Genomic DNA, 23751 nt, shown 5'->3' with positions numbered 1-23751 from the left:
AAAGCAAAGCCCATGCACCTTGAGGGGGTCTTGTGTATAATGTAAAGCTTTTACCCAGAAACACCTAAGAAAGATAACATTATGTGCGAGCCCTAAACAAGCAAAAGTGACAGCACAAATATGCAACCCAATAGACCCCCCACCCCAACACACATTAAACTTTAATTCTAAAACAAGATAAGGCACATATTTGATATAGATGTGGCAATACTGTCATCACTTAGATAATAATTGTGAATTTTAGGATGCTCTTAATACAATCCAAGTTCCTTTTTACAATTATTTGTTTTACACAGGCTTTGTTGACACGTGTTTGAAGTGTAAATAATAATAATAATAATAATAATAACAAAAACATTATTTTACTGTTTTTTTAAGAATGTTTTGTAGGTACTGAGGTATGCAAGGTGTAACTTTTACATAATTGTAAACTGTTTAATGAGGGTTAACATCACCAGTACAGGTTGTGCATATAGTCAAGCATCTGCTCAATTTATTCTTGAGTTGACTCAAATAACAGCTGAAAATGTGTTTTCCCTGTGTCTACAGATATTTCAAAGTGCCCCTAGCCTGTTGTGCTAAACACACCATTTCACACAGAACCAAAGTTTTTAGATACCTTGTCTACAGGGGGGTGGGGGGTGCATACAAAATTCAGTGATGCATACAAAAACTTGATGTGGCATCATTGTGAAGGAGACCTGCAATGCCAGATATGTGTTGCATATAAACTAGATGTCAGTTTCCATTCAACTAAACAAATATCTTCACCTTTGCAAGCTAGGTTTGTCTTTTAGTCTGCTAAAACTAGCTTTTGACATAAATGCACCATCAAGCAGGAGCTGCCATGAGGATATTATGTTGTGCTCTTCAGATGTCAACAAGCACAGATGACATATAGCAGCCTGGCAGTGGGGTTTGTCAGTATTTGATTTAGAAAGAAGAGACAAAGTTATATACATGTAGTGTCTTGTAAAACTGACAGATGGTAACCAGTGGTGGCTGTACCTTTCTAACATTTGCCACACTTGTGTTTACATGTGTTACTTTAAGACTGATTAGTTTATCAACTTTTCAGACAAAAAGTAATCTATTTACCAGGCTGTGAACATGCAGGCCCAGCTTTTTTTTCTTTCTTTCTTTCTTTTCTAATTTTGTAGCACTTCCATGTTAGCCTATTGTTTCAAGACAGGGGGTTGCTGCTTGGCTATGCCCAACTTTTATAGCAGCAACCACTAGGTGGGGCTGTAGATCTTGTGGCTTTTTCCATGACACTTTAATTCTCCACTACTTCTAGTTTTGAAATAAAAGAGTGATAAAGTTGTTTGTTGACTGTGCCTGGTTAATCTAGCATAAAACCACCTGGCTGGAGGAGTTCATGATCAGCATGTTTAAATGTCTTACAGGGAGTTACAACTCTTTTTTTTTTCCAGACAGAAAGACAAACATCTGGCACCGTCAGAAGAGCAACAGGTTCTTACCCTATAATCAAGTCTGAGTCTGTTCTGTTCTTTTAGCTGGGTGTTGTGCAGAGTTGTCACAGCAGGCAAGCTACATGATACGTATCTGTTCCTGTTTGCATCTTGCTGCAATGGTTTGAGTAATATTGCCTTTGATTAGTCTCCTTGGTCAGACACGAAACAGATGTTGCATTCCTACAAAAAAACAGAGCTTTAACATTTCAGATGTAATCAGCAACAAACCCCTTAGGGACAGTTGCAAACATGTCCTGTTGGTGGCTCTTGTTGGAACACGCCTTTATAAGTAGATGACATCTGAAGAGGCCAAAAAACCTGTATGAATGGGAGCACAGGCCAAATAAAAATATCATGAGAAAATAGAAAGAATTCAATTCAAATGAGCAGCAGCCACATTTCCACACAAAGGAATCATACAGATTTCATTCACAGCAAGCATACACTTAAACATGAGAATATCTCTTTATCTGTTAGCATTAAGACCTCAGTGTTTTGTTTCGTTTTGTCTTTGGGCCCACTTTTCCTGCTGTTTCGTCTAATAATAGTTGAAAATCTCACTCAGTTAATTTTGTTATTCATATCAACAGACACTGAGTCAAGATTGACAGTGTAACATTTAGTATTTATACTGTACATACTGTCTGCATGCCTCCATCTCCTCTCTGCCCCTTCTACCAATCAGATCACACAATCAACTTACAAGTCTCAGTGGTTGGCACAGTCAGCAGCAGCAGATCATAGTCTTGTGTACATAAGTGGAGCCTTGAGTGTGTGCCAAATAGCACACTTCTTTTCACTCTTTTCACAATCAAAATATATCTGCACAAGTTGGGAGAAACAATGGAGAGAGCTGTTTATTTTATCCAAACAGAAGTTAACAGGCAGAACCAAAATCTTCAAATCAGTTTATCGAGAAATGTTCAATCATCGATTACACTTTCACTTTACCAGCTTCATTACCATCCTGTAAGCAGGATGCATAGATACCCCGTTTTTTAACGTTCTGTAACAGTTTTTTTTTTTTTTTATCTACCTGAAAGTTCCTGAAGTTGGCTAACTTGTCCGACACGTGCTTCATGTAAAAGTAACACTGATGAAACATAAACAGGGCAAATTCTTCCATTCACATGGCAGGGACAGACATTTACACCCAGGCTTGGCCTCAGGAGGCCTGTTAGAGCCCAAAACGCAACAATGACCTGAAATGTAACGAAAAAAAAAAATGTAATGAAGCCTGAAATTAGATAAGTTGTTGATAATTAAACAAAAGTGCTGAGCCCAAAATGTAATTAAAAACAATGTGATAAAACCCCAAATGTAACAACATGTTACATTTTGGGGATGAAGGCTCAGCACTTTTCTCACTTTTGGGGTTACTTGTTAAATTTCAGGTTTTATTTCATTTTTTAAACTACATTGTGTGTCATTTTTTTTCCAACTACTTTATAGGCCATTGTTACATTTCGGGCTCTAACAAGGCCACTTTGCCTGACTGTATAAATGGTCTCAAATGAATAAAAGTTAAATTTGAGTTCAAGGAGCAGCTCAAAAACAGTTTGATCCACTTTCTGGGAATGCTGCGTTGTCTATCGTCTTATAGAGCCTTTTGTTTGTGAATGCGTCTCATTTTGACTGCACTGGCCCCAATGTCAACCTCTGTGAAAGTTTGTTTTGTTCTTGTTTTTACCAGCTCATAGCCCTCAGTGTTTTTCTGGACTGTTTAGATCCTCTCGGAAACAAAGAAGCAAAACAAACACATCGTTGGTAGATTCACATTTTATCCCCATTGGCTATATACTCTTTGAAAGCATGACGGAGGATGTACAGCACAATGAAGGCAGAATTTATTGTGTCTCTAAAATAACATTTCCATAGATATAAGGAATACAAAAAGAAAAAAAGGATTTGTATATTTATTTTGTATAAGAAGCACGGAAAACTTGGATTCAAAAACACCTTGATGACTCTTCTAAGGCAAGAAGTAACTGAAACAAAAAGGCAAGTTGAGAAATGTTCCATTTATTCTATTATTTTAACCAAGCCAGTAGATTGTTGTGATATGACTGCAGGGTTAGTAAACATACTTATTTCAGCCAAGTGGACATGTGAAAGTGGAAGTTATACCACAAAACCAATAATCATTATCTCAAGTGTGTTGACAAATAGCCCAAGATAAAAAAAATAGAGCTGTGGGAACATATGTTAGCAAAACGTAAATGACAAATGACACCCTACTTAAAAAATATTATAGTGAATTAAAAAATGAATTTCAGAAACACTGAACAATTCAGATAAAATAAATAAACAAGCATCACACTGGCTGCCCACTCGTATTCTGAGCTATTACTTCATCATACAGTGATGTACACAGACCACCCACACATATACCCATACACACACACACACACACACACACACACACACACACACACACACACACACACACACACACACACATACACACACACACACACACACACACACACACACACACACACACACACACACACACACACACACACACACACACACACACAAACACACACACAAGCAGAGGCAGTGTGGAATTTAAGAAATGTAAGTCACACACATTAGTAAACATCTATTATCCTCCCATGTCCATGTTAACGCCCACACTTTGTAATGATTCAGATTGTATTAAAACCCTGTTACATGGTGGTTTATCAAATGATTACAGAAAAGATGAACTAACTGTGCATTCAAGGACATGAAACACCGTACAGCTGGTTTTCATATTTGGTTTTGACCTATCTCTTGTTTCTCACATGTCCCATGAATCCATCTTATACAAAGGATTTCTCTTGTTGCTTCACCTCTCCTGCTGCCCCCGTGTGTGGGTTGTCTTTTGCTGCTGCTCTTCCCACAGGCAGCGTTTTTCCTGCTGGTGGAGAAGAGCCCACATGCAGCAGAGCGCCCCCGACCAGAAGCATCAAACAGGCTCCCCAGCCCAGGTACAGCGCTGGCCCCAGCTCTCTCTTCAAAGGAGCTGCAACGTTCGGATCATAGAAGTCCCTGATGATTGCATAAGCAGTCCAACAGATTGGTACCAAGTAGGCCAGACCTGCCACAAGAAAGAGTACCCCTGATATCCTCGCCAGCTGAGCCTTTTGGGCCTGATTCCCGTCACCCATGCAGTGGGTACACTTGGCCCCAGCCACCCCGAGCATGAGGGCCAGGAGGCAGAGGAGGAGGGAGAGGACTGTGAGGCCCCGGGCAACCTGGAGGGACATAGGCAGGGCCAAGGTGGAGTCGTAGGTCTTACACTGGATGTGGCCCGTGGTCTGGGACAGGCAGTTCATCCACAGTCCTTCCCACAACATCTGAGCGATCACAAGCTCCCCACCAACGAAGGCAGAGACACGCCACAGGGGCGCCGCACACACCAAAACACCACACGCCCAACCCAGCATGGCCAACACCAAGCCCAGCAGCTGGAGACCAGTGGATGCCATGACTGCTGAAGAATATCACTCACAGTTTTAAAAATAGGTTCCTTAAAAGTTTTCTTTAAGCCAGGGTAGTTATCGATAGCTCAGTTAAGTCTTTAAAAAGTTCAGTCCAGTCCAGGTGGTTTGTTGATCTGAAGAATGCTTCCCTTTCCTCACCTGTGACCTCACTTGTTTGGTGCCCAGTAATATTCTGTTGAGACAACAGAGCTTTTAGAGGTTTTTCTTAGAAGAAGCTAAATCATATGTTTAAACTAGAGCTAAAGTCTCTCATATAACAAGAACAAAGACCAGGACTTACTCATGTAGTTCATTCACATGCTACCACTAGTTATATGGCACATCAGAACATGGGAAAAGGTGACACAAACTATACTCTTTTTTTAACAACAATTCTGTAAAATTAACATGGGTTTAAATCATAAATTGAAGTAGTAAAGGATGTTAAAGTCCTGCAAAACTTACTCTTAATCCATAATCGACTGACCAGATGTCCACAGCTGGCATGAAGACGATCCTTTATGTGATTCTTGTTGAGTAGTCGTGTGATGTGAGGAGCTGGTGACTTTCGCCTGTTATGAGTGGCCAGCTTGTTTCTCTGGATCTCATACACAGGGGTGTAGGAGGGCAGCAGTGTGTACTACTGCATGCATAACACACACACACGCACGCAAAGCTGGTTATGGAAAAAAAAGACAACACAAGGACACTTTGTTGCAAATATTGTTGACTGCTATCATGCTGTCATTACTTGGTGTTGAAGATGACAGATGGAGGCACTAGATGGAGCCAGCGAGGAGTCAATGAAAGCTCACTGGAGATCAGTCTGGCAACAATTTTCATCTTAGCTGTGATAATACCTCTGACAGTGATGGCAAACCTCAAGGCATAGGGATTTTCCTTGGCTTACAGTCTGATCAAACACAAAGAACAGAGTAAATATTAAGAATCATCATTAAAGACATGATTGTTGTCAACTTCTAAAAGACACCAATTAAAATTGGTTTTGTTATCAAATGACCACTAATGTTTCATTGCACTCCTGCAGACACTGTTTTCCTCATGGATATTTATTTCTGCCAAGCTCATTGCTTTCAGACATGTGGGAGGTCACTACACCAAAACCGAGCCAGCACCCTTCAGGAAACAAAGTTTGATTCCTTCATCAGCAGCAAAAAGAGATTTGAGTCTGAGTGCAACATGAAATAACTGCTGATTAAACTAAAGTAAAATACCACAAAAAGAGAAAACAGTCCGTCCCTGCAGAGCTTATTGATGAAACAACACACTACTTTCGCTACTGCCTGTTCCTCTTGTAAGGACACTGCGATAGGTTGCTTTAAAACAGCCTCTAGATGGCATTAGACTGCCACCTTTTGCACATTGGCTTCCATATCTTCTTTGATGAAGGGGCCCAACTGGCTTAAAACTTGTGTGTGTGTGTGTGTGTGTGTGTGTGTGTGTGTGTGTGTGTGTGTGTGTGTGTGTGTGTGTGTGTGTGTGTGTGTGTGTGTGTGTGTGTGTCGTTTGCTTGTTTTCTTTGTTTGTGTTTGGTCACGAAAAATAAAAATTGTTATTAGTAAAAGTGTGTAACATGTGAGAAGCCTGACACTTCTGAGAAGAGAGTTTGGAGACAAATTACACTTGGCATTGTCTCAGTTTTCTGCAATGTAGCCAACCAGGCCAAACTAGTTTTATTTTTCTCTTTGCATCTATGCATACTTTCTAAGGCTTGTAACAACTACTGACACAAGTTAAATGATTTCAGTTGGTAAACAGTGACTGGCATAGGTCTCAGTTTGCCAAAAGGCCCAGCTGAATAGCACTTACTGTGGACATACTTAGTGCTGCCAAGCACCCCTTACAACTCTAACAATGATCATATAGTTACTGTTCATTTCCAATTCATTAAAAAAAAAAAAAAAAGCTAGAAAAGCACTCAGAGAATACAAACCTCCACCAAGCATATTGTGATTGTCATGCAACACTTTAGTTCTACTTTAATGTTATACTCCCTTTCAGCAGACTGTCTGCTACAATTTGGTATTAGCTGCAGGTTGCAGAAATTATGGTGATCTTGTCTTGTATTGTTTTTCAAAGCAATCCAACCATTTATCATGGAGTTATATACACATATGGACTCCATCTCACAATGATAAAGAATCCTTTAATAAACTCCTGTATCCAGACAGTGATTTGGATTACCTCCAAAATTTAATCACTTGTTCCTTATCACATTTTGAACATTTACTGAAATTGTCATGAAGATCAGTTTGTTACTATTTGAGTTGTACTGTTCACAGACATACTCTCCCAAAAACATAACCGCCTTGGCGGAGGTAAAATCCTGAGCTGGCTGGAGTAAGTGTCCTGATTGTTTTCCTGACCTCGTTTGGATATTTTGCAATGTTTATGTTGCCACATGAAAGACAAAGCATATTCAAGATCTTAACCAAGTTTTCTGCTTGCACACTTTGACAGTTTCTCAGACTGACTGAGTCATTATGGGGCTATAAACTTAATTGGGGCAGGGTTATGCCTCACTTTCCAGTAAGAGGCAGAGAGAGAAAGAGAAGAAGAAAGGGAGGAGGCTGTAATAGCATTTATAGGAGCAAAGCGAAAGTTAAGTTCAGACTCTTTGTGACAGGCTCTGTAGTCAAAGCCAGGGGAACACTCTGTGTACAACAGGATGTCTTTCAACTCTACCAAGGGTGAGTGCCTTTACCTAAATGCAGTTATACTAGTACGGTGGGTGGCCAAAATTGTTAGAACACCTGACAGATCTGAAAATATTTACTTTTTTTCCTTTTACCTGAGAGGCATGATCATAAAACATGCAGATGTTCACTCTGAACACAGTAAATATCAGATGGAGTGAGCCCAACTGTTTTTATCTGCTTTTTACATTAATATTTTTTGGTCCAACTTTTGCAGCAGTTATGGCAGCACATGTTGTTGGCATAGTGTCTTCGCAGCATACATTTTTTTTCTGAGAAGGTCAACACTAATTCTATGATTTGGGCCTAATTTTAGTTACAAATCATAAATCCAAACAAATAGTTGAGTTTCTTTTTTGTTTACAGACTCCAAAACTCCAGTTGTCCAGGATCTGAGGATTGTCTTGCTGGGGAAAACTGGATCCGGAAAGAGTTCAACAGGGAACACCATAGTAGGAAGGGAGGAATTTAAAGTAGATTTCTCGCCATCTTCTGTGACAAATACTTGTAAAAAAGTTATCTCCCACTATGACAATAGAACTGTTAGCATCATCGACACCCCTGGAGTCTTTGACACATCGACTCAGGAAGTGGAACTGAAAAAAGAAATAGAGAAATGTATGATCCTCTCTGTCCCAGGGCCTCATGTGTTCCTGCTCGTGATCAGGCTGGATGTTCGATTTACAGGAGAGGAGATGAAAGCCGTCAAGTGGATCAAAGACAACTTCGGCGAGGAGGCCTCTAAGTACACTCTGGTGCTGTTCACCAGGGGAGATATGCTTGAGCAAAAACCCATTGAGACTTTTTTAGAAGAAAACTCTAAGCTTAGGGACCTCATCAGAACATGTAATGCCAGGTACATTGTGTTTGACAACAAAAGTCAGCACAATAAAACCCAGGTTAATGATCTGTTTGCCAAAATCGACAAGATAGTGCAGTTAAATGGAAAGCATTACACCAGCAGCTTATATGAGGAGGTCCAGAAAAAAATAAAGTCAGATGAGTGGTGGAAGAAGTGTGGAGACTATGCGACCACTGTGGGCACAGGCCTGATCACTGCAGCAGCAGCCACAGCTGTCCCTGCAGCAGGAGTTGTTGCAGTTGCAGAGGAAGCAGCCTTTGGACCTGCTGTACTGGCTGCTGGTGGAGCAGTTTGTCATGCTGTTGGAAAGTGGATGAAGCCTAAAACTGAAGACAGCTAAGAAAGTCATGTCAATGTTTTAAAGAGATGCGTAGCCATCCAGTTTAGTTCCTGGAACTTTTATTTTCTTCTATTCTTACCTTAAGTGAAGACTATTTTCCTCTTTTTTAGCATGTACGTCTGCTTTTAACAACAATAATTGTAACTTACTGTGAAATTTCTTCTTAAGTTGATAATGTACTCTATAATCCTGAATGTGATTGCTGACATAAAGTAACATGTTTTTTTCTTCTCTCATTGATTTGTTTTTTGGCAAAATGAAATTATACCATGACAACTTCACAAAATGCTGTTGGTGCATTTAAGTTATCTGACTGAAGAGTTACAACCAGAACTGCCACACCCGATGACTGATAAGTGAGACGATAAAACTTGAGCTGAAACAAAACTGAAAGCTGGAGCTTCTACCTCAATGTTTAAAGTAGAGTCAACCTTGAGCACATGCAGCTGATTTAATGTTTTGTGTAACTTGATCTTAACAAAGAATTCTTTGATAATTCAAATTCAGTGTTTCATGTCTTTACTGTTTGAGGAAAAACATGGGAACAAGGTTTAATGTATTCCTTTGCCAGAAATGTAATGATTAAAGCAGCTGATGTGAGGTGACTTCAAATTGTATGTATATGTGAGAGGGTGTGCTTTTTTTCACCCCAGTCCCTCACATAGAACAGTATTCAATTAAATGTTTGCAAGGCCTAAATCCGTCAATAATCTCCTGAAAATGTTAACACTTTCAACCCAGAGTCTTTACTGAGACTGCTGACTAGTAATGTTAAAAATGTAAGTATTTTTTTTAATAAATTTTATTTTACACTCGATGTGATGCATGGTGTTTAAATTTTTAGTTCATCACCTGTTACATCTATTGTTTTATAGACAAATAAAAGCCAAATATGTCACTTTTTCCACATTTAAGGTACTACACAGAGCTCGTACCAGGAAAAGAAAAAAATACAATTTTGACACCAAATACAGAGAACAATTTTAACCCCAAACAGTTTAATGACTTTTAAATTTACTCTTTTACCATTTTTTAAAAAGAATAAGTATCTTATATCAAGCAACAAAGTGTGTTGTGAAATATGATACACAAAGACAGTCAACACAATGTTAGCTGTACATATCAGTTTCCGTGCTAAATTTTTAAACTTTTGGATAAATGTGCTTAAACAATCAAAATATTTCAAGACTAGGTCTACAGAATAAACAAGGTGGTTGGTGGTTTAGTATAAGTATATCTTTGTTTATCTTTGTTTTTTTTTATCAATTGAATTAAAACCTCACTGATTGTGTAGAGATCTGAAAAACTGTTTCAAATTTAATTTGCTTTGTTTCTGTTAACACAATGGAAAAATATCACACATATATTTCCTTGAGTAAAGGTAAAGAGGTGTCTCAACAATTCATTTCTTTATTTCTGTGTGGCAACCAAGATTTGCAGCAAAAGTATGAACTGCATCAATGCTCTAAATGTTAATTTCGACACTTATATTTGACCTTTGACCTTCAGTTTTTATGTGTTCTTTATTGTGACCCTGTGGGAGAGGCTGGGACATAAACAACCCCATAAACAGAGACATTCTCTCCAAGTGTTTCTCAGATAACGTGCTCTCAGGATTGAGACTGCTGGAGACAGAATACCTGGAAGCACAATGTATGCTTGCCTGAAATTAGAGTTGACTGGACAGACGTTGCTTGTATTTAAACACAGTTTTAAACCTCTGATTTTGTACTCATATTAAAAAGAAATAAAAAATGTGAATAAGTTGCATCTCTCACTAAGCATTGTTGCCTGTTTCCAGTTTCTGTGCCATGCTTGCAAAGCTAAGCTAGATTTTTTTTTAAACAGACAATAAAAAGTTGTAAACATGATTCAGTCTGATGGAAAAATTCAGTTTATATAGATTTAATTTTTTTTTTAATTACCTTTTTTCTTAAATTTATTTTAATTATTATTGTTATTTTTTCCCATCTTGTAGTGTGTGCAGAAATTTAAAATATAGTCCCTCACTCTAAAAGCTGAAAAAAGTTAGTGGTTTTCTAAAGTTCATGTAGGTTGTCTCCATGTGTGCTGTCGGTCAGATTGACAACTGTAAACCCAGGTAACCACACCTGTTGTTGGCGTGGCAGGTATGTGTGTTTGACGTGGGAGGTGCAAAGAGAAATCAGGAACGTATTCTTGTTCTACCACTTACACCAGCTGGTATAAACAGAGTGAGCTCGAACCTTGAGATTTATTTTAAAATAGCCATTTATTTATTTAATTATAGGCCATATCTTAATAACTGATACTCAGAACACATTCTATATCATATGTAATAGTATAAACTGTAAAGTAGTGAAAACAGGTGTACATTGTATTTTTCTTATCGTTCAAATCTAATTCACAATCACACAAATGTATCTCTATTTCTCCTCATAACTCACAAGAACTTTAACATTTATGAGCTTCAGCTGCCGTCATTTAAGGATCTGTCATTAGTTTAATGTTTGCTTTTTGCTGACTGTATTCTTTAATCCCACCAGTGTCTTTCTCGGGCGTATTAGATGACACAGTTGTGGGTTTTTAAATTTGCTACAAACCTCACTATGACAAATTATTTGAAGTCTTTTTTTTTCAGTTTTCAAATTAGAATTAAAAGAAATTCTGCTTATTTTCAGCACAAGAAAAACTACAATACTTTTGCTTTTTCAGTGCCTGGCACAGACTGTTTGTCTTTGTAAAGTCTCTCTTGTTCATTACAGGTCTGTGAGTTGTGACTTAGCGCTTGTCAAAGGTTAACTCTGTTGTTTCCTCACTGCAATGTGATTGGCCACTGGATGTTTACCATTGTCTCACACTTCCTTTAAGGAAGGGAGCGTGTAATGCTACCAAAAATAAAACAAGACCAACAGCATGATTTGAAATAGAACAGCTATTAATCTGTAACAAAAGTTTATTATTGACCATGTATCACATAAAATGTACCAGAATAAGATTTTTAAAAAAAAAGAAAAAAAGAGAGATGTATTAGCACTTCATGTTAAGAGGCTAAAGTTTTATCTATTAAGAGTTAGGCAGTTTCTCTTAGGCAATAAATATCTGAAGAGGGCAACTCTTGATCTCCTCATAAACCACGAAAAAGTCAAAAATAAAAACAAAACGGAAGAAACAAGTATTGCATTGTATACCTCTGGTTTACTGTCAGTCTTAAATTCACATATCATAAGCAGATATTAACAAATAACAGTGTTCATAGATTTGTTCTAAACAGTAAATCATCATGTGTGTCCGTTCAGATGGGTTCAGATGGGTTCAGATGGGTTCAGATGGGTCTTTGTGTCCTTGTGAGGGGCTTTCACCAGGTTATACAGGAACTCCTTTTTTGGCTTTACATCGTATTCCCTTCCATATACAGATAGCAGCTAAGCCACACAGCACTCCCAGGACGAGCACAGGGGCCCCCAGAGCCAAAGCCACCGTGTTACTGGCTCCCACAGCTATAACCACCCCAGCCACCACCAATAACACAGCAGCTGCAGCTGCAACACGTATGTTCTTTCTTTTAACCTTCTTCTTCTTCTCCCTCTCTTTCTCTTGCTTCTCCCTCTCTGCATCCCACATTTTCCTCTCCTCTGCTTTCTGCTCTTCCTCTTCCTGTTTCCTGCGCTCCTCCTCCTCCCTCAGCTTCCTCTGGGCCTTCTCGTACATCTCATTGGTGTAGTGTTTCCCTCCATTATCCTGAATCATTTCCTTGATCATGGTAACCAGCTCTTTGACCTGCACGCGGTCGTCTGCATCGTTGTTGTTGAAGGCGTGATATCTACGGCCAAATGTGATGGAGAGTCTCCGCAGCTCCTTACACTCCTTTAAAGCACTGTCAGCTTTGGCCTGGTCTTTACATGTAAACAGCATGATGGTGTACATAGAGGCATCGTCTCCAAAGTTATCCTGGATCCACTTCACAGCATTTCGTTCCTCCTCAGTGAACCGCACTCCAAGCCTGATCACCAGCAGGAAGGCATGAGGGCCGGGCACCGACATCTTGACACACTCCTCTATCCGGATTTTTAATTCTTCCTCCGTGATAGCCGTGTCAAACAAACCTGGAGTGTCAATCACCTGGACCAAAGTCCCATCCACCTCCCCGCTCTGTGTCTCACAGTGTTTGGTCACAGACACAGGGCTGGGGTCCTCTTTGAATGCAGCTCTTCCAAGGATAGTATTTCCTGTGGCACTCTTTCCTGATCCAGTCTTGCCCACCAGGACTATTCTCAATCCTCCAGACAAGTCCAGAGCTGGAACAGCATAAACAAAAATTGTGATGTTGAATGCAAACAATAAAAAACTCTTATATTAATTTCTGATCCCAGTCTGAAGTATGTGTTAATATTGAGGTCACTTTGGAATCAGAGTTCTGTCTATGTGTCCCTTTAAAGGCATCCTGTGCTTCTGTGAAAGACCTTTTTTCCTCACATAAAAATTCAACATGAACATTTGTCATGTAGGTTAACACTGGTTCTCTCTAAAGATACTCTGATTTTTTCACTGGCTACGAAATAAACTGATATATGACGTAAAAGGAAAAAAAAAGGCCAATGGTAAAAAGTTTAACCACTCCTAAATTTAAATGTTCTGATGCCTGAAACTGCTGTGAGGGGGAGTTTGTTACTTCAGACAAACAATATTTAGTTGAAGAAAAATACAGTAAATACTCAAAGTGATTTAACTGTTCAAAGAAAAATAGAAAAGTATAATATTGATCAGAAAACAAATGTGACACACACAGCACAATATCAGTATAAGTAAAGTACAGGTAAAGGTATCACTTTGTCCACTAGGAGCGTCAAAGGTCAGTCAAACTTTAAGTTGCAAACTATTAGCTTTAAAGGTCCCATATTGTGCAAAAATCACTTTATTAAGTCTTTTAGTGAAATTTGTGGGTCTTTGGCTTTCCTCCCAGCCCACAAAATGTGATATTTAATGACAAAACCTGGATTTAGTAGTGCTTGTGAATGTAACATCCTGACCTAAAACCAGCTGTTTGGGTTATAGGGATCAGCCGACGTCAGCGATTCCTTTTTTTGACCAGTCAGGAGCAAGTCTGACCTGGTTGGTCCACCGGAGCAGATACCCCCGAACCCCCTCCCCGCTGCTGCTCCAGCAGCCATCACTGCTTTGTTTTTGGTTGTAAACAGCGACATAGTTCCATGCACAAGCTTCCCATCTGGGAAGAAGACAAGACTAAGTGGCTAAAGTTCATTTATCAAGGGAATGTGCCAGCTATAATCAGTAAAACTGTGCATGTGTGTGCTAGTCACTTCACTGCTTTTCCAACTTTGGACAGTACAACAGAGGGCTATTGAATACACTGGTCCTAAATCCAGGCGCATTACCAACCATCCGCCAACAAACCTCAGACCCTGGAAATGTGAGTATTTTAAATGCTGTGTGTTGTGGAGCAGATGTAAGAGCTTTTCCTCAGTGTCCCCCCTGTCTCTGTGTTAGCTTCAAGATGCTAACTGTAGCTGCGGTTAGCCTGTTGTTTTAGCCTGTAATCCTACAGTAAACAAGCTTTGCTGTTTTCTAAACATTGTGCACTCAGAACTCAGTAGTCATGGTTTCCTGGCGCCGCTCTCAGTGACGCTGAAGAGCGGGGCGGTATCAGCGGTGGCTCATTTACATATGAAGGCCACGCCCACTAAATCAGACAGTTCTGAACAGAGGGGCTATGAGAGCCTGGAAACAATGCTGCTGTGCTTGATTTATTGGCTTTTTGGACCAAAACATGTTACTACCATTTCATGAAGACATCAATGATCCATATTAAACTGCAGAAAAGAAGCATAATGTGGGACCTTTAACAAAACACAGACAATGTCTCTGATAGAGTATCTGGAGATTTTTTTTTTCTAATTTTCAAAAATTCAAAAATTCTAAAGTTCAAACCTAGAAACTGATTGATCAGCACCTAATTCTGCTGTAAACCATCACGAATCTATTGCAACAGCAAAATATATCCATATAAAACATGTGAAACCTATTAAGCATAAAAAGTGTGATGTATGAAGTATGAAGCTGAGTCTAAAAGTCTAACATTTGCATCTAACATTACCCTATTTTGTATTTGACCCAGCAGTAAAATCAGCCACTCCCCTAATTCAACAAAAATCCTGACCTTATTATCACCAGAACTCAACCTCTGTATCCCCAACACTAACACAGAAACTGGACTTCAACATGTTTAATTTTAATCTACAGATGGCATTTATTATAGGTTCGCCTTAGTTTTAATACCACACTGGTTTCAGCTTTCAAAACCTGAGGTTTGCCCCTTGGATAGATTAAAACCAGCCACTCATATGGCCATCTGCTGTACTGCTGTTAGAACAATACGCTTTGGCAAAAATGAGTTATAACAAGCGTTTCATTTTTGATATTGGCATTTAAAAGTCTGTTTTATCTGGTGTTTGTGAAAAACTCTGTTACTCTGTTATATAATAGTTACAAAAAATAAAATTTGTTATCCTTCCATAGTTTCTTAACTACATTTTAAACATTACATGTCTGACACAAGTCCTCATTATAAAAAAGTGGAAGTTAGAGTTGCTTAGCTCTACCACTTATTTTTCTGTCAGTGTGACATCATCCCATAAATATGTCAGATATGGCTGCTTAACCAGACGGGCGAGGTCAGCGAAAGAGCTCTACCGAGAATTGAGCTGAAACTCACTGGTTAATGACGATCATCACTTTGAATTAAGTGATTGGGAAAATCTAATATTCAAATGTAATACCTGCAAAGATTAGCTCTGAAAGTGTTTAGGGAACATGGAGAGAGATAGACCTCAAAGCCACATTAAAAAAAATAAAATAAAACACTTTCCATGTTACATTCCAACTTTATGGACAACGGTGTGTGTATAATAAATTGATTAGTGTTGCTTCTTTCACTTTCTGGAAAAAAAAAAAGACGCAAGCAGAATGATGTTTTTTTCCATTTCTGGAAAACCTCTATTTCATTTACACTCACAGTATCAAATGGTTCAATGGGGTTGAAAATCCATACTAATGACATTATAAAGCCATTTGCTCAGCCCACTTAGCCTAAATACAAGCTCCACAGATTAAACCAATGATGCTAGAGGAAGGGTTTTTCCACAACCCCACACCTCTTGATTTGAAAACAAAAATGAACAATATTTTCACATTCAAAGAGTAAAAATGTTACATGAGTCCCCATAACCCATGAAAGAGCAGAGTTCAGATCAACATCTGTCCAGCTATTCTGACAGTTTTTATGTTAGAGACAATGAATGAACATACCGTCAAAGTTATTCAGACCACACCCATCAGAGCGAGGGAGACTTCTCTGCTTCTTTTCTCGTAGTGGTATTGCTGTGACATGGAGTGACATCATTGAGACACAAAGCACATAGATCCTCAGTCACTGACATCATTATCAAGGGTTAACCTTCTTCTTTATCCTTTGTGCGCTCTCCAGTGGCACATTAAGTCTTAAATCCTACAGCGCTGAATGAAACTAAGCTGTTTTTTAACAGGAAGTCACATTTACCGTCTTACCTTCAGCCATGGCAACAGGTGTACCTTTTCCAATCCCCAGGTGACCAAATTTGTTGTTCCAGGTCTCAACGGTAGACATAGACCCACTCCAGGCTTGGTCTTAGGCATTAGTGATGTGGGAAACTTCTGGAAGCCTGGCCAAAGCACAGGGGGCTTCCTATTTCCTTGTATTGTCTTTGGTTTACATCTGAAAATATGCATCCCCCCACAGAGGCTGTGACAGCACTCTGAGTGTATTCACCGGGTTTGTCTATTTGAATTATTTGTAAGTTTAAGAAAGTGTGACAGCATCTAGAGAAACTACAGAGGACCACTTCAGACTTGCTGGTCACTCAGGTAGACTTAGTATAACCATTAAATGAGGCCTGGATACTGAAAAGGAACAAAGTAGAAATCCTCTGACTTTTGACTGACCCAATAGGCTACTTAAAATTTTTGTTTTCTAAAGCCATAGAAATGGCATAAACAGTGAAGGCCAAATGTTCAATAAAGGCTTCAAAACATTAGAAAAGTTGATGCAGGTGTTTTCACTTTTTAATGAAGTTAAGAATTTGCAAATTACCTTCTGTGAAGAAGAGAGCTGAGACTGTCTAGTGTATGTGTAAATGGTAAAACTGGAAATGTAATTAAACCAACCCTTAACCAAAAATGAATGAAGTAACAATTCAAATAAACACAATTAAGCTGATAAGAAACAAACTGTAGGTCAATATTTGTTGACAATGTTTTAAACCAGTCACATCTATGTTTTTCAGTACTCAATACCAAATTCTAACAAAATATGTAAGCTGATATTTCACTTGAGAGGTTTCCAGAGGAGGCTAATCCACATTCAATGTCTCTTCAAAATTCACTTTTTTGAAAAGTTTTTATTACAAGCACTAATTCCAAAAAGAGTTCATGCAGTCATAAACTTCTCGTCCCAGTGCACCGCCCGCCATGGAGAGATAAGAAGAGGAATAAAAATAGTTTCCTATCATTATTGCAGCAAAAGCTGACAGCAAACGTTGACAACTAGCAGCTTTTTCCTCCTTTGCTTTCTCTTCTTTCTTTTTTCTCTCCTGCTCTTCCTCCTCCCTTCTTCTCTGCTCCTCCAGCCTCTCCTGGGCCCTCTGGTACATCTCATTGGTGTAGTAGCTTCCTCCGTTGAACTTCACCATTGAGTCAATCTTATGTAGAAGCTGCTGAACCTGCTCTCTGCTTTGCCTCTTGTCATTGATGAGTGAGAAGTATCTCCCCCCACATTCGTTGATGAGTATTTGTAGATGTTCACTCTCTGTCAAAAATTCCTCCACAGATTTCTCTCCCAGCAGGTCGGCATGTGTGAACAGGATTATGGTGTAGATGGAAGACTTTGGACCAAAATTATCTTGGATCCACTTCACAGAGGCCTTCTCCTCTTCAGTGAATCTTGCCTTCAGACTTATGACTAACAGAAAAGCATGGGGTCCAGGAACCGACTGCTCGATACACTTCTCAATCTCTTCTTTCACATCTTCTTTAGTTTTGTTGGTGTCAAACAGGCCTGGGGTGTCAATAACAGCAATGTTCCTGTCACCATCTTTTACCTCTTGTCTCTGGCAGCCTGTTGTCACAGACTCAGGTGAAATGTCTGATTTGAAGGCATGACTTTGCCTGAGGATGGTGTTTCCAGAAGCACTCTTTCCTGATCCAGTTTTTCCCACCAAAATCAGTCTCAAGTCTTCCTGATGTGCAGTACCTGGGGTTTAAAAACAGTGTCAATGATGAAGTATTGTTATTTTTGATAGTGCAGTTGCTAATGTTTCTTACAGTTTTTAACTAGTGTGGGTGCTGCGCTCTTTGGATGAGAGCTCAGCATGAATATGAGGAGAAATGTGAGATGACAGAGGCACAGCGAGACGCTACACGTCAGAAAAGTTCAGGCAGCTCATGCTCCAACTGAGGATGTGTCACGGTAGTTCGGAGAGAAAGAACGGCGCCATCAAGGGAAAAGACAACAGGGATCATGGAGAGGATCAAAGGATGGAGCGCCCGAGATGAACGCGATCAAGAAAGTTTGATTTGTCTGTTTTTTGGACCCAAAACAGGAAGAGAGACATAAAAGAAGAGAGTCCACTCTTCTTAAGGAACTTTGGTGTTAACATGGTCATTAAAAACAATATTATTTCGGTCTTAGAAAATCATTCAAGGTGCTCTGAAAATGGCTGGCAGCCAGTGATTAATCTTGCGTTGATTTTTATAACGCGTTAATGGTGTGGTGTAATTAATTAGTCTAATTAACACGTTGAAGTCACAGCCCTAGTTTTTAAACATTCTTTTGATATATACATTTTTTTTCTTTTGTCTGGTAAACTGTGGCAAACTTTCTCTCAGTTTAGTTTATTTGTTATATATACTGAGACAATGCATATTAATAAACATTTCTGTAAATATGCCGGTTTAGCCAATTTGGCTATTTTTCAGCCATAGTCTCTGGGGCAGGTGACATGAGCACTACAATAAATAAAGTTTACCCTTTGTGAAATATCTGCTGTGTTTATGACATTATACTTTGTTCCTCACTTACCTTTGTGTTGATTTTGACCAGGAGCAGGTTGAACAAATAAAGTCACCAGCACAAGCAGGACGCATCCAGGGATCCAAGCTTTAATTCTCAACATCTCTTTAACAGCAATGCCTATCAGAAAATGACAAAAAAAAGCACTCAATTCAAAGGAAATCTAACAATCCTTCAGTAAGGTGAAGTTTAAAAATAAAACAGAGCCTGATCAGGTAATAGTCTGAGATATGTGACTAAATATTTGAGCATTTGAGGCAAAGCATTCTCTCTTCATTCAAATATATTTTGCACTAACCTGAAACGGCGTTTTCCAAGTTGTCAAGTCAGCAGGATCAGTTTTGTGGCACCCAAATCAGATTTAAACCCACGTTTCATACACCAGTTTCACTTCAGCTTCAGTTTCATTTCCTCGAAAACCTCCTCTGAAACCTGTGACTTCATACGCTGACAGTGCCTGGCTAAAGGAGGAAGCCACCTACTGGCCAGATGAAAGGCATACAGGCTCAAATGACTACAAACTTGGTGTGTTGTTGTTAACTCAAAAGGCAAATAGGATATTTAAAACTCATAGGTACAAATTGTGAAATCTCCACAGCAAAAGCAAAAAAAAAAAAATGTTAAAATACACAAAATCTGAAGAATTCGAAGTCCAGTGTGAAGTTTGTGCAGTCTGCGATGATTTTGGGTGACATGTTATCTTCTCATCCACTGTATTTTATCAAGTCCAGAGTCAACAAATAAAGTGTTTCATTCTCAACTCCTGCAAAGTTCATGAAGAAGCTGATTTTAACGCCTGTAAGGACTTAGTACCTGCCCTCACTGTCAAAACTACCTGCAAATGATTTGCAGACCATATTACTGTGCTTGATTGTCCAGTCCAATTAGATTACTTGTACCCCATAGAGAATCAGAACCACCCCCCACAAAAAAACAGACGAGCTGAATGCTGCAATCAAAGCGACCTGCTCTTTGGTCACACCTGAGCAGTGTTACATACTGATGCCACCATGACACACCCCAAGATGGCATAAACATTGAAGGCCAAATGTTCAGTAAAAACTTCAAAACATTCGGGAAGTTGATAATCTGCAAATTGTTCCATGAAGAGAGCTGAGACTGTCTAAACTATATGTAAATGGTAAAACCAAGAATGCCATGAAACCAACCTTTAACCACAGTTATACCAAATAAAATAAACACAGAAAGGATATAAGAAGAAAACTGTAGATCAATATTTATTTAAGATGTTTTAGACCAGTCATAATTATGTTTTTCAGCACTCAATACCAAATTATAACAGAACATGAATACATATATTTCATTTTAGTGGTATCCAGAGGAGGCAAACACCTGTAAGGGCTAATCCAAAATTTAATGTCTCTTCAAATCTACCTTTTGTTGAAAGTCCTGATCACAACAGCTAACCCCACATATGCCTGATGCAATCAAGAGCTTCAAATCCGAGTGCACCACCAAATAAAGTGAGGACATACGTGGGGACTATAGTACTTACTCCTGCCATTCCAGTTAAAGCTAACAGCAAATGCTTACATCTAGCAGTCTTTTCTTCATATGCTTTTCTTTCATTTCTTCTCCTCTCTGCATCCTCTCTTCTCCACTCTGCCTCCTTTCTTTCCCACTCTGCCTCCATCCTTCTCCTCATCTGCTCTTCCTCCTCCCTTCGCTTCTGCTCCTCCAGCCTCTTCTGGACACTCTGGTACGTCTCACTGGTGTAGAAGCTTCCTCCATTCAACTTCACCATTGAGTCAATCTTATGAAGAAGCTGCTGAACCTGCTCTCTGCTTTGTCTCTTGTCGTTTATGAGTGAGTGGTATGTCCCCCCACACTCTTTGATTAGTTTTTGTAGATGTTCACTCTCTGTCAAAAAGCTCTCCACAGATTTCTCTCCCAGCAGATCAGCATGTGTGAACAGGACTATGGTGTAGATGGAAGACTCTTGACCAAAAATTTCTTGGATCCACTTCACAGAGGCCTTCTCCTCTTCAGTGAATCTTGCCTTCAGACTTATGACTAACAGAAAAGCATGGGGTCCAGGAACCGACTGTTCGATACACTTCTCAAACTCCTCTTTCACATCTTCCTTAGTTTTGCTTGTGTCAAACAGGCCTGGGGTGTCGATAACAGTAATGTTCCTGTCACCATCTTTTACCTCTCGTCTCTGGCAGCCTGTTGTCACAGACTCAGGTGAAATGTCTGATTTGAAGGCATTACTTTGCCCGAGGATGGTGTTTCCAGAACCACTCTTTCCTGATCCAGTTTTTCCCACCAGAATCAGTCTCAAGTCTTCCTGATGTGCAGTACCTGGGGTTTAAAAACAGTGTGTGTGAGGCATGTAGGAGGGGTTTGTGTTCAAAGATTTCTTTTGTCAGCTCTGCTTAAAACATTTGCTTCTTTGTTCAAGAATTTATTATTTCTTCATCAGGCAGTTATAAGCTATATAATTCAACAAATATATTAAACGAATGTTTTTGATTAGTGTAAGCCTGAATGAGTTGTGTTTTTGATCTGTCTGTTAAACTGACAAAGAAAGCAAACCTTTTCAGTGTACCCTTCATGAAATATCTGCTGTGTTACTGACATTATACTTAGTTCCTCACTTACCTTTGTGTTGATTTTGACCAGGAGCAGGTTGAACAAATAAAGTCACCAGCACAAGCAGGACGCATCCAGGGATCCAAGCTTTTATTCTCAACATCTCTGTAACAGCAATGCCAGTCAGAAAATTAAGAAATAAAAACAAAACACTGAATTCAAAGGAAATCTAACAATCCTTCAGCAAGCTGAAGTTTAAAAATAAAACAGAGCCTGATCAGGTAATAGTCTGAGATATGTGACTAAATATTTGAGCATTTGAGGCAAAGCATTCTCTCTTCAATCAAATATATTTTGCACCAACCTGGGACAGCGTTTTCCAAGTTGTCAAGTCAGCAGTTAATGGTTCTGTGGCACCCAAATCAGAGCAAACCCACGTTACATACACCAGTTTCACTTCGGCTTTAGTTTCATTTCCTTGAAAACCTCCTCTGAAACCTGTGACTTCATACGCTGACTGAGGCTGGCTAAAGGAGGAGAGAGCCATCTACTGGCTGACTGAAAAGGCTCAGATTACAATGCTTCAAAAAGTTTTTCAGAGTCAAAACAAAAGTTTTGTTCATATTATAACTAGCCATATTTGCAATAATTTGTCTTTATATGCATTTTCAGAAGCATCTTTTAATGTAAACGAAAAATGAATGAATGAATTCTTAATTTTTTTTATATAGAGTACCAAAAGTTAACGAACTGCTGTCAAAGGATATATAAGATAAGATAAAATGTATGACAAATACAACCTTATGAGCTGAAAAACTCAAATTAAAATAAATTAAAAATAAAAGAAATAATATATATATATATATATATATATATATATATATATATATATATATATATATATATATATATATATATATATATATATATATATATATACAAACATCATATATTTATATATGATGTGTTTGTGTATATATATATATATATATATATATATATATATATATATATATATATATATATATATATATATATACAAACACAACATATATTTATATATGATGTGTTTGTATGCTCTCTAAACTGCTTCATCTGACGATAATAAAATCTCTTTGAGATCATGCAGTGAATGTTTTTACTTATTCTTACTGTTAAAATAAATCCAAACTTTTTTACATTATTTTTGAGAGAGGTCGGGAGATTTTGTGGGGCTGAATGTCTTGGGTAAAGCTGGATTCTTTAGAGAGTAGAGCAGCTTTACTCCCACACAGTTACAGTTTAGTCAAGAATTCAATACCATTAATTTGTCAAACTAACTAATGTAAATGTATGTGGCTTTCTAAATTCCAAATCAGTGCTGAGCTGTCACCCTCTTATCTGCCAACTATCAGATGCCCTAACCTGGTCTGCCCCCATGTGGGCATTGAGGGGCACAGCAGCATTCTCTCATTTTATTCCAGTGTCCCTCATTTGCCTGTTTCAGAAAAGCATTGTACCTGTGAGAGATAAATCCCCATATTTATACAGTTTATGCTCAATGTACACTACATTTAATCTTTGTGCACAAAATGCACTATTTAGGCTGAAAGTATTTGACCACATATAGAAAGCAATTTATAAGAATGTTTGTGATGTATCAAGTGTGGGACAGATTCAGGCCATTTGTAAACAGAGTATGAAATAAAAAATGAGCATTCTGACACTATAGGAAAGAAAGCTGGAGCTATGAACCTACCTGAATCTGTAAGTGTTCCTCAGCTCTCTCTTGTATTGACTACTAAAAGAGCCCTTCATATCCAACTATTTAATCAGATGCTCGTCTGGTGAAGCTCCTGGCTTCACATCAATTATATTTGATTGAATTTCACTTTCTTTTAAAACAGAGAAGCGGTCAGGGCAAACATCCATTGAGTAGGCCGGACTAGAAGAGAGTAATCACTCTGTTTTATCTGATTGCGTGACAGGCCTTCTGCCACACTCCACCTGTATCTGCGAGATCTGGACCCTGCTGCAGTGTACTATAGAGACTGATTGCACAGCTGAAAACTGGGTGTACTCAAGGTGAAAGCCAGCTCATATTCCCTGCTCATGTTTGTGTCACAGGCAGGACTCTGCATTTACATCAGAAAATCAAAGAGACACAGTTTGTGACACAGTTTTATCATGAAGATGGACTTTTAGAAAAACTCAGTTTGTCGCATCACACTGATGGCGTTTCAAGACTAA

The 23751-nt window shown here is 38.8% G+C and overlaps 5 protein-coding genes across 8 annotated transcripts; 1 reads left to right on the top strand and 4 right to left on the bottom strand.

Moving 5' to 3' along the window:
* Positions 1–3912: 3912 nt before the first annotated feature.
* LOC141804995 (claudin-4-like) lies at positions 3913–5549 on the bottom strand. The gene is made up of 2 exons (XM_074689658.1): positions 5411–5549; positions 3913–5138 (listed from the first exon to the last, which is right to left on the bottom strand). The coding sequence occupies exon 2, from the start codon at positions 4949–4951 to the stop codon at positions 4283–4285; it is 669 nt and encodes a 222-aa protein (XP_074545759.1). The 5' UTR covers positions 4952–5138; positions 5411–5549; the 3' UTR covers positions 3913–4282.
* A 2038-nt stretch (positions 5550–7587) lies between these two features.
* On the top strand, positions 7588–9548 carry LOC141784144 (GTPase IMAP family member 9-like). Its single transcript, XM_074661876.1, has 2 exons — positions 7588–7656; positions 8029–9548. The coding sequence occupies exons 1-2, from the start codon at positions 7635–7637 to the stop codon at positions 8862–8864; spliced, it is 858 nt and encodes a 285-aa protein (XP_074517977.1). The 5' UTR covers positions 7588–7634; the 3' UTR covers positions 8865–9548.
* A 1809-nt stretch (positions 9549–11357) lies between these two features.
* Positions 11358–16942, bottom strand: LOC141809617 (GTPase IMAP family member 9-like). Its single transcript, XM_074696722.1, has 3 exons — positions 16428–16942; positions 16170–16241; positions 11358–13141 (listed from the first exon to the last, which is right to left on the bottom strand). The coding sequence occupies exons 1-3, from the start codon at positions 16504–16506 to the stop codon at positions 12210–12212; spliced, it is 1083 nt and encodes a 360-aa protein (XP_074552823.1). The 5' UTR covers positions 16507–16942; the 3' UTR covers positions 11358–12209.
* A 189-nt stretch (positions 16943–17131) lies between these two features.
* LOC141800821 (GTPase IMAP family member 9-like) lies at positions 17132–22018 on the bottom strand. Of its 4 annotated transcripts, XM_074683647.1 has the most exons (4): positions 21931–22018; positions 19265–19307; positions 18976–19071; positions 17132–18147 (listed from the first exon to the last, which is right to left on the bottom strand). In XM_074683647.1, the coding sequence occupies exons 3-4, from the start codon at positions 19067–19069 to the stop codon at positions 17309–17311; spliced, it is 933 nt and encodes a 310-aa protein (XP_074539748.1). In that variant the 5' UTR covers positions 19070–19071; positions 19265–19307; positions 21931–22018; the 3' UTR covers positions 17132–17308. The 4 variants fall into 4 exon arrangements, with proteins under 4 accessions (XP_074539748.1, XP_074539739.1, XP_074539756.1 ...); XM_074683638.1 differs by lacking the exon at positions 19265–19307 and having other exon boundaries at positions 18976–19086; positions 21887–22014; XM_074683655.1 differs by lacking the exon at positions 21931–22018 and having other exon boundaries at positions 19265–19326.
* Positions 20218–21957, bottom strand: LOC141800813 (GTPase IMAP family member 9-like). The gene is made up of 3 exons (XM_074683619.1): positions 21888–21957; positions 21592–21703; positions 20218–21291 (listed from the first exon to the last, which is right to left on the bottom strand). The coding sequence occupies exons 2-3, from the start codon at positions 21683–21685 to the stop codon at positions 20390–20392; spliced, it is 996 nt and encodes a 331-aa protein (XP_074539720.1). The 5' UTR covers positions 21686–21703; positions 21888–21957; the 3' UTR covers positions 20218–20389.
* Positions 22019–23751: the final 1733 nt, after the last annotated feature.

The sequence above is a fragment of the Halichoeres trimaculatus genome, unplaced genomic scaffold, assembly GCF_033239565.1.
Source record: "Halichoeres trimaculatus isolate MK-OKI-2021-1 unplaced genomic scaffold, fHalTri1.1 fHalTri1_scaffold_2, whole genome shotgun sequence".
NCBI classification, from domain to species: domain Eukaryota; kingdom Metazoa; phylum Chordata; class Actinopteri; order Labriformes; family Labridae; genus Halichoeres; species Halichoeres trimaculatus.
The sequence above is the reverse complement of the archived record's forward strand: the minus strand, read 5'-3'. Positions and strand labels throughout refer to the sequence as shown.